General features: G+C 38.1%; 1 protein-coding gene across 7 annotated transcripts in view; it reads right to left on the reverse strand.

Annotated features, from left to right (window-relative positions):
• JMJD1C (jumonji domain containing 1C) overlaps positions 1-9,890 on the reverse strand; it is a 253,319-nt gene extending 243,429 nt beyond the window's left edge. For 4 of the 7 annotated variants that reach the window (XM_029931752.1, XM_029931751.1, XM_029931750.1 and 1 more), the window contains exon 1: positions 9,478-9,886. In XM_029931752.1, coding sequence (XP_029787612.1) covers positions 9,478-9,651 — 174 coding nt within the window. In that variant the 5' untranslated portion in view covers positions 9,652-9,886. Of the gene's footprint in view, positions 1-9,477 lie in introns of all 7 variants that reach the window. The other 3 variants (XM_029931755.1, XM_029931753.1, XM_029931754.1) reach the window with 3 other exon arrangements.
• Between the last annotated feature and the right edge of the window lie 1,232 nt (positions 9,891-11,122).

Consider the following 11,122-nt stretch of genomic DNA (forward strand, 5'->3'; position numbering starts at 1 on the left):
AAAATGAATGATGTTAAGATACTTGCTAAAGCAGGAACAAACCTTCTTTAAAACTAAGTTAAATAAATATTAGGTTCTTCTCCAGGTTCCAATAATCACTAAAAAATTACAGACTTGGACCTCATTAATCTCTTGCAGAAATATCATCAAGTAAGTGTCACTTGGTAATTATACCTTTGATCCTTAATTACTAAAAAAGAGCTCTTTTTTGCTATAATAATATTCACTGCCTTTAATAAAACTTGTATGTTACTTAATTCTCCTGTATAAGCTACCAGTTTCAGAATTTTTTGTGACGGAAAGTTTCTTTTTAAGAATAACATACTTTCTTTTCCCTGTAAAAAGAACAGCATAACCTAATTTTTTTGAACTGAAAGTCACTGTTAAATAAAAATGATAAAAATCAAACCTGTTCTAATTGAAAGGTTTGAGGACCAAAATTAAGTACCCTCAAGATTTTTCCTTTTCTCCTGCACCATCTGGCCATTCACTTTTCCAACGGACCGCAGAAAGCAATCCAAAAAGCCAGTAAGTAAGGCTTAGTGAAAATCACTTTGAAAATCAATGCTATCTATCAAGGAAAATCAATTCTCATTTTGGCTTTGAAAGCTAAGAAATTCAGGAGCAAACTTAATGTAGGATTATGTTAGCTCTCTTTATAAGCAAATTTATACCTTTTTCCTTTTTCACAGCTTTATGTTTCAGAATTAATCCTAATTTCCATAAAAATATATGTTTACAGATTTCAAAACCATTATTATGGAAAGATGGGACACACATAGTCTATACTGATATTCATTATTTATTCCTTTATTCAGATGAACAATGTAAAATAAAATGATTTCCCTTAAAAGACTCACTTTTGTATTTATGTATGGTAAGAGATTTTAAAACTTAAGGCAATTAGACCTTTAAGGGAAAAAGGGGAACATTTCCAAATATGATCTACATAATTTCATCAGTGTGACCTTGAAAAAGAAAAGACAGACCAAATTAATAGTGGTGCCATATAACATAGTTGCACAGTTTACCAACTTTATATTGTTTCAAAATTTAAATATCTCACCAAGTACTTATATAGCCTTGACTCAATCTAAGCAATGATAATTTAGGGAGGAAATAAGTCCTATATTCAATATATAAATTCATTTTACATTAAATGGCAATGCATAACTTTATCCACACATTGCCATACTACTTGTTTCTCTGACATTCCTCTGAGCCTAAAGATGTTTTCTGAATCATACTTAAACTCATAATTTTGACAGATGGATCAGATGTTTCAGCTCCTAAGTGACAGTCTTTCACAACACATGAATTAGTCACACAGATCTCTTCTAGCTTTGAAAAATTCTAAAATCTATTCTAGGAATAGTGAGTTTCTACTGCATGTTCTACTGTTTTTATATTCTCTGGCATGTGACAGGAAATCTTCATTTAAAATACATAATGTTCATAGCAATATAACAAAATAGCAAATACTAGAAGGCATCTGAAATGAAGATGAAAAAGCCAAATTCAACTAAAACTTTTAAGCACCTGCCATTATACCAATGTAAATAATTCTAACTAAGGAAGTAATTAGATGAACAAGAATTTTCATTACAAGTTTTCAGGGTAATTAAACCCATTCCACAGGGTATTAAGGTTAAAACTTTTCATAATAGGGGCACCTGGGTGGCTCAGTACATTAAGTGTGCGACTTTGGCTCAGGTCATAATCTCATGGCTCCTTAGTTTGAGCCCAGCATGGAGCTCTGAGCCTGGAACCTCTTTTGGATTCTGTGTCTCCCCTTCTCTTTCTGCCCCCCCCCCCTCATGCTTGGTCTCTCAAAAATAAATGTTAAAATTTGTTTTAAAAACTGTTCATAATAATACATAGACGTTTCCCCTCTTTTCCACTCTTATTGTCTCATCAGTGTACAAGCAGTTTTTTACAGGCTACATGCAGTGTACTAGTACTGTTCTCATAGGCAATGGAATATCTATTTGTATGTCCTAACTTCTGAGTTTAATTTTTAATATAGTAAATGTCAAAAGATATAACGCACAAAAACAAAGCTCTTTGGGATCCTCTATAATTTTTAAGAGTTTAAAGGGATACCATGACTGAAAAGTTTTACCTAAGTTCACACACTTTGCAGTCCCGACTTCCACCAGTGTATCATCAATTGATACTTTTTTTTTTTTTCTTTTAGAGAGAAAGAGAGCATGAGGCCGAGGAGAGGGGCAGAAGAAGAAAGAGAATCTTAAGCAGGCTCCATGCTTAGTGTAGAGCCTGAGGTTGGGTTCGGTCCCACAACTCTGGGATCATGACCTGAGCTGAAATCAAGAGTCAGATAGGCAACCGACTGAGTCACCCAGAATCATCATTTGATACTCTGACTAGTTAGAAACAAGTCACTTTTGACATGAATTACAAACTGTGCCTCAATTTCAAAAACATTAAAATGTGGAAAATGTGTATCTTAAAATCAAAGAAAAGTAGTACTTCCAGATTGACAAATACTGTATAACAAACTGGATTCTTTAAAACAGTTGGTTATAAATTATATTTTTTCAATTCCAACAAAAGACTTTTACTAAATACCACAACAGTTTGATAAGAGACTGGAGAATTTTAAATTTTACAAGATAGGGGGCAAGACTGAGGAGGTCTAAACACTATGGTAATGGAGTTTGGACTACATTGGAAAAAAAGAAAGAAAAAATAATCAAGTGAGCTAAAGGGAAATTCAGTATGATAATCTGTTCACAGTGTGTAGAACAGACTGGAAAAGGAAGAAACTTGAAAGTGAAAAGACCATTTACTATATGCATAAGGCAATGAAAGTTGTAGCCTATGGCAGTACAAATTGAAAAAACAGAAGGAATGGGTAGGGAGAACAGACTGTAATTTGAAGGAAGAAATTTGTAGAACTTAGTCAATACCTACATTCTAGGTGGAAAGCTGAAAGTAAGTTTTAAAGCCAGTGTGAGACTACTTCAAGGTAAGTCTCAAAAGGGGTACTAGTTCCACATGAAAATAAATAACACGAGACATATATCATACTGAAAGGTGAAACATTCATGTAAAGACATCAAAGAAGGCAGAAATGGTGGATTCAAACTGAAGGCCAACGCTTAAGGTGCAGACCTGTAAGTCATGATGCAAAGAAGCCCCAGTAAATTCTCTAAAAAGAACAAAAGTTAATAAACAAAATGAGACAGAAGAAAACAGTAATCAAAGAACTGAATCTCTACTACTAAATTAAGAAGATAGAAGAAATTATAGTCAAGAAAGGAGGGAGCGAGCAAGGAGGATGTCCTATAAGGACTTGAATGATGGGGCTATAAAAATTTAAAAAAAAAAAAAAGGAGCAAAGATTCAGGGAGGTTTTCTTTTTCCAGATTTTATTTTTAAGTAATCTCTACACCCAAAGAGGGGTTCAAACGCATAACCCGAGGTTAAGAGTCCATGCTCTGTGGACAGAGCCAACCAGGAGCCCCAGGAAGAACTTTTATCATAGCAATAGAAGAGGGTTTTCTGTTGTTGTTTTGTTGTTTTTGTTTCTTTTTTTTAATTAATGTTTATTTGTTTTTGAGAAACAGAGTACGAGCAGGAGAGGGCAGAGAGAGAGAAAGACGCAGAATCTGAAGCAGGCTCCAGGCTCTAAACTATCAGCAGAGAGACCGATGTGGGGCTCAAACCCATATATCGTGTGATCATGACCAGGGCTGAAGTCAAATGCTTAACCGACTGAGTCACCCAGGTACCCCTTGTTGTTTTTACTTTGAAAGTTTGTGACTTACCAATCATTTAAGGAAGTAATATTTCACTCCTTTTAATCAATTTGAACTATTGAATATTTTCACCAAAAAACCAAATATAGCTGACAAAAATTTTCAAATGTATAAGAAAACATACATCACATTATTTCAAGGCCTAATAGTGTAACTCTGGGATATTTATTCTACCTCAATTTCTACAATCACAAAAATTCAAATCTTATGAACTCATCTTGACCATTCAAAAGAAATACTAGGGTCGCTTGGGTGGCTCAGCCACTTAAGCATCCGACTCTTGATTTTGGCTCAGGTCATGATCTTACAGTTTGTGAGATCAAGCCCCATGACACCACAGAGCCTATTTGGAATTCTCCACACATTACAAACTTCAGGTACAGTACTTCACTGCTTGCATATGTGCACTCTCTTTCTCTCTCAAAATAAATAAATAAACTTAAAAAAATACTAAACAGAAATCACATTATTTTTAACACAAAATCACATTATCTTAACACAGAAGAATTGTGCTCCATGTAACATAACACAATGTATATCATAATGAAAAGTTTCATTAACTCAGAATTAAGAGCTTTTGGAAGGGATCTGAAATTTATTTCTGCTTAATAAACATTTTATTCCAGGACATTACAGGTAAAAACTATTAATATCACATTTCTGGAATTACAGAATAGAAAAAACTCTGAATCTAGACTAATCTCATTCACTCACTAGATAAATTATAAAAATTGAGAACCAAACTGTAAATCACTGAAATGTATATATAAACTATAAATCAAGTACTTCTGAGAAATATTTCAATGAAACCTAAGATCTTCTACATGATCAGTTACATGTATTTATTTATAAATACTTACATCCAATTCCTATTTCTTCAAACTAATTTCAAAAGATGTTCTACTAAAGACTTATTTTGTTGGGCTGGCTTGGACAAATACAGATGAAGTACTGTACCTGAAGTTTGTAATGTATTAAAAGATATGTAATCCAAAACTTTTATTAATTCTAAAGGGGCCTACTACCAATCAACCCCAAAAGTCAGATTCCACTGTATTCATACTTTTTATTAAAAGGTTGAAGCATTTATCTACCCTGCTCAAATTCAATAAATAAATTCCTATATGACTTCGAGTCCCAAATGGTTGAGAAATAGGACTAGACTGCGTTCTATCTCAGAATTTTAAGTCCTATGTCCAACCAAACACTAAAAGGATAATATGCTGTTTTCTACTTATTAACCACTTATTCCATAATTGAATCAATAGGTTCGACATTATAAAAAGATTTTCATTAATGGGTTTACTAGAATAATTTTATAAAATAGCAGGAATATAAAAAATTCTACATGAAAAGATTCCATCCAATTAAATAACTTCAAAGAATGTTTCAAGATTTTGAAACACTTTAATATTTTAGTAAACAATCTTAAAGGGCAATTTATGTAATCCTTAAAGATTTAGCAGATTAAGAATTTTTTATCAAATAAAATGTAAGTGTTAAAAATCTACACTGAAAGGGAACCTGCATGGCTTAGTCTGTTGAGCATCCAGCTCTTAATTTTGGCTCAGGTCATGATTTCATAGTTTGTCCATCCAAGCCCTGAATTGGGCTCTGCTCTGATTGTGCAGATCCTGCTTGGGATTCTCTCTCCCTGTCCCTCCCCTGCTCTCTCTTTCTGTGAATAAACAAACTAAAAAAAAAAACAAAAAAACAAACCTAAAAAACTACATTGAAAACAACTGTTTATCTGAACATCAGGCAGAAATAGAATCACTGTTAAATTGAAGCAAATGAAACTGGTAATATTTGTTACCACTATATCACCACCAGTAAAAACACCAATATTTATCTTTAAAAAAACAATCCCTTAACCCAAACCCTTCCAACTACATGGATTTTAAAGTTCAAAATTTGTTGTATTTTATAAAGTTAAATAGGGCATACATTGTGATAGCTGAGTGGTGATACACTGCATATGTCATATGTACATTACATGTAAAAGTACCTATGTTGTATATAAACCTGTGGAGTTTAGAGAAGCATCCTAAAATCAAGCACATTAACATTTCTCTTACAAAATAAAAATATTCAGTTCATATTAGGTTTCACTTTTTAAAAAGTTCATTTGGTCAGGTATTCCTGATGTATCATTACAAAAATTTTGTTGGTACATAACTACAGTATTTGAATTTCAGAACTGTGGTTTAAGAATAGTGTACCTATAGGTATTTATCTGGCCAACAATGACACATAGTACAACCATACAACATTTATGGTATATTTAAAAACTAAAGGCTAATTTCTTATTAATTTCTGAAATATTAATACCTCTTTCCTGAAGTTTCTTTGTAACTATAAGGAGTTTATAGCATACTTCCTAACATAAAAATGCAAATGTTGTTTCTTATATTTCATTATTTAGGAACCTATATATCTTTATATCTTATATTCATTCAAACAATTTTTCAAAGCTTTGGGAGATATCAAAACACAATGCAGAATATATCACCATTTCTGACCACTATTACTGAAGTATGACAGAAGTCTGAATGTCTCAACATCAAAAACAAACAAGGCAAGAATGTCACGAAAATACCTCATATGTGCTTTCCCAAAAAATGGAATGTAATATTACAGTTAAAATGCTTTTAGTTCCAAAGAAAAAAACAACAGAAAGAGACATAAAATAAATTTACTCTTCTAAAGTAAAAAATCCCACAAGTGAAAAATCCAACAGTGGTATTTGGGCTTCAGGAAACAATCTGATCTGTTTGTCAGTTTTGCCCTCAAACTGACTGACCTTTAACCAGGGAAATGGCTGTGGCAATTTCAGCATCACACCCACACACAACTATACTTGACTTCATTCTGACTGGACCTAATTAGTAAGGACCTGCACCCATCAATGTAGCCAGAGGAGTTCAACTGCCTGATTATCTAAGGATACCACCACCCACAGTTTAGTCAAACCACATGATAGATAATGGATACTGGGGAAATAACCACCAAGGTATACAATGCCACAAAATATTCAAAATTAATAGTAAATAGTAATAGTAATTGATCCCCACCATCCATATATATTTTTCATTTAAAAAAATTTTTTTTAATGTTTTATTTTTATTTTTGATACAGAGAGAGACAGAGCATGAGAGGGGGGAAGGGCAGAGAGAGAGGGAGACACAGAACCAGAAGCAGGCTCCAGGCACTGAGCTAGCTGTCAGCGCAGAGCCTGATGCGGGGCTTGAACTCACAAATGTAAGATCTGACCTGAGCCGAAGTCGGAGGCTTAACCGACTGAGCCACCCAGGCGCCCCTATATTTTTCATTTTTATTTTACTTTAAGTTTCCTTATTTATTTTGAGAGAGACAGAGGCAGCATGAGCAGAGGAGGGGCAGAGAGAGGGAGAGAGAGAATCCCAAGCAGGTTCCGTGCTATCAGCCCAGAGCCCAATGTAGGGTTCAAACTCATGAACTATGAACCAAAACCAAGAGCCCAATGCTTAACTGACTGAGCCACCCAGGTGCTCCTATTTTTCATTTCTAAATGCCCAGCTTGGGGCATCTGGGTGGCTCAGTCCATTAAGCGTCTCTCTTCAGCTCAGGTCATGATCTCAGGATCATGAGTTTGAGCCCGCATCGGGCTGACACCTCAGAGTCTGGAGCCTGCTGCAGATTCTGTGTCTCTCTCTCTCTCTCTGCCCCTTCCCTGCTCTGTCTCTCTCTCCTTTAAAAATAAATAAGCATTAAATACTCAGCTTAATACTCAGCCTTTTACAAACGTGATATTTGTAAATCCATTCTTTGTATCATTTGTTTCCATGTAAGAAAGTTTTTAATATATGTAATTTTGAAAACTTGACTGTCATGAATGATACTCATAATTTAAAACTCTATTCCCAGGGCGCCTGGGTGGCTCAGTCGGTTAATTTCAGACTTCAGCTCAGGTCAGATCTCACGGTTCGAGCCCCACGTCAGGCTCTGTGCTGACAGCTAGCTCAAAACCTGAAGCCTGCTTCCAGTTCTGTGTCTCCCTCTTTCTCCACCCCTACCCCCTCATGCTCTGTCTCTCTCTGTATCAAAAATAAATAAAACATTAAAAAAAAATAAAACTCTATTCCCTAATTGTCATGAATCTACTTAAACAAAATACAGGGGAAAGCAAAATATCATTCTAGGTTTGCTATGAAATAATTTTAAAATGCTAAACCATAATCCAACTAGCTTGCACATAAAAACAAATCATATCACAATTAATAGGAGGAAGAATAAATTCAGTACACGCCTTTTACATTACTGAATTGACACAATCTGTAGAATCACTAAGATCAGAAATTTTTAAAAGATTCTTTTTCTTCTTTCCAAACAGAATAACCAAAATCTTACCATTATTAGGCTTATTTCCTATTAGAAATATCTACTAGTGAAACAAACATTTTGTAATATCAAGTCAACATTAGTACATGCCCCATAAAACAGTATCATTGACTACAGTCATTAAATAGGGGTTTAAATGTAAATATTAAAATAGGTATACACATGTATAGAGAGATATTAAAGTGAATTTGGAAAGGTAAACTCAAAGATATACAAAAGGAAAAAATATTACCGTGTTTAAGGTTATCCGTAAAAAATTAAATACCACAGGACACTACCAATAAATTTCATGGATTATGCAGTCGTAAATCAACCTTGCAAAGACTAGTCAGTCAATGCCTAACCTCTACTCCACCCCTTACCTCCAACCTGTCCCCAAGTGAAAACGTGCTTGGAAGACTAACACAGCATATCCCGTCTGGAAATGGTGCACATTCCTACACTACTGAAAGAAAATATTGGCAGGATCATATGAAAGGAAAAGAAACCAAAGAAAAGGACACTTCAGGTTTTGCAGGGAATAACATTTTAATTTATAATATTCCTTGCTTTATTTAAAATCGTATGAAACCCAGGGATGTCTTTTAAAGCACTATTCACTTTCTTAAAAACCACAATACTATGGCAAAAAACAAATGAAAAGAAAGAGTGGGTTAATTTCTATGACCCTCCAAATAAAAAATTTTCATTTTCATCGTTTCCAGTTAGAAATCCAAGCATCTGTAGAAAGAGGGTGTATCAAGTCACAACACAGCATTTGCTTCGAAAACATACACAAATCCCAGGACTGCCTGAAAACCAGAGACTAGTCTACTTTTACCTTTTCTCCCTCCCATTCAGCAACCTTACTGCCTAAGTTTTAAGTCTCTAACCCCTGCACCAGTAAGACTTTTGCAAGCAGAAAGATTCTGGTGAAGATGGCCCCCTACCGCCATGAGGGGTCTTGTGTTCTACCCGCCACCCCCACCTGCCCCAGCGGCACCGGCGCACAGCCCCGCCTTTCGGTAAGGTCTCCAGGCCACCGCGGGGCGCTGACCCCCTCACAGACAGCAATGAAGGGGCTGGGCGGGGGCGTGGGCAGGAGCCCGGGGATCCGGCTCCGGACACAGGACACCACACCCCTCCCACGGGGGAACCACTTGTGAAGAGACCCCGGCAGGGGATAAGGGCAAAGCACCCTACTGGTCCAAAGAGGGGCGTGACCGCCAGCCGGTTGGGCTGGGCAAGGTACCAGAGATAACCCCACAAGGTGCTGCTGCCAGAGACCAGTGGTGCAGGTGTGGGCTGGGAGGCTGAGGGGCACTCGCACTCTTACCGCCAGGTCCGGGTTTCGGCTGTCCCTGTGTGACACGGCTCGGATGACCCCCGCTCGCCAGCCCCGCCAGCAGCGTTCACTCTCCCCGCGCTCTGGACGAGCCTCTTCGCCGACCGCCACGCACAAGAACCGCTTCCCCACCAGTTCCAGCCGAGTCTCCACCGCCATAGCCATCACTGCTGAAGTGTCTGCTGCCTCGACCACAGCGAGGGAATCAGTGAAACCCCGCTCCTACCGGCCGCCCATGCTGAGGAGGAGAGCGGACTGGGCGGACGGCAGCAGCCCCGTGAACAAGCGAGCACCGATTTGAGGGCACACCAGACGCTCTGCCCAGAAGGGCACAGCGACCTCGATCTCTGGGCAGTCCTCAACACTCCCCGGGACTCCCGACTCCCTGACTGGCAGCCTCTGACTGTAGCTGTGCGCGCGCACAGACACACACGCGCGCACACGCACACATGCAAACTGACAGAAATCCCCACACCCGTCACCCTCATGCAGCCCGGGACACTGCCGCCACCTCACTGTGGACAGTACTACTCCGCCTTCCAATCCCTTGCAGCTGCGAGCGCCGCGTCTCCTTCCGCCGGCGCGGGTGGGGGCAGGGCCCCGCAGAGGGTCGGAGAACGAACACAGTCGGAAAGTAGTGCCCCACAACGCTGCTGCGCCGGGCAGCTGAACCAGCCAAAGAGGGGGGGGGGGAGGAATGCTCTCCTTCCGTAGCACTATTAAGAACGTTTGAGGTTCACCTCTCTAATAGGAGCTCTCTCAGAAGGAAGGGAGGAGGTGACAGAAAAGTGAGGAGTGCTAGTTCCACTCTGGGTCACAAAATAAATTCCAGGTTAAATGCAGCATCTCCAGAACGCTGTTTTTCGGAATACAGGCAGCCTGCTGCCTGAGTTAGCCCGAATTTCGCCTGAAACAGCAGTCCTGTAGTCCCAGCGGCAAAGCAGAGCAATACTTTCACTGAAAACAAAGCAGAGCAACACTTTCCACTGAAAACAGTCATTGCAGAACAGTCCACAATTCTAAACGAAAATGAAGAAAACACTGTCTTCCTTTCATCCTTCCTTTCGTCGTTTGCGACGACACTAATTACATGCTTGAACTATTCAGATATTTACACGTCGCTACAGCTTTGTTTTAAGAATGCCAAATGCCCCGTGGACGGCTTCTGTCACTGTCCCTAATATTTACAGTCTCTGTGCCAATTTGAGTCCTTTCAGCACAAGCACATACCTCAAACTCACTAGTCATATAATAAAAACAGGAAAAGGCTCCTGATTCAGTTATTAGAAAATGTTGTGGAAAGAAGAGGTTTTTAGCCAATCACAATTCAGGAAAATGTTTATTCCCTTCCAATCACAACAGGACTTTGCAACCCCTATACACACAGATCTCAAACTTGGAATAATTACTTCTTTGATCCAATCCTTGAGTTCTCTAAATCAAACCTATCTTATACATGTCAGCGAGCAGTTTGATTTCAGACATACATCTTGAGAACTACAGGCTAGTTGAACCTCCACTTGAACTAAGGAGCCAGTATAATCTGCTGAAAATGATCTAACATGGCAGGAGAAAAGAGGTAAGATCACATTCAGATACCAAATTATCAATGATTTGTTTTGGTGTCTTGGGCACC

Source organism: Suricata suricatta, chromosome 2 (genome assembly GCF_006229205.1).
Source record: "Suricata suricatta isolate VVHF042 chromosome 2, meerkat_22Aug2017_6uvM2_HiC, whole genome shotgun sequence".
NCBI lineage: Eukaryota > Metazoa > Chordata > Mammalia > Carnivora > Herpestidae > Suricata > Suricata suricatta.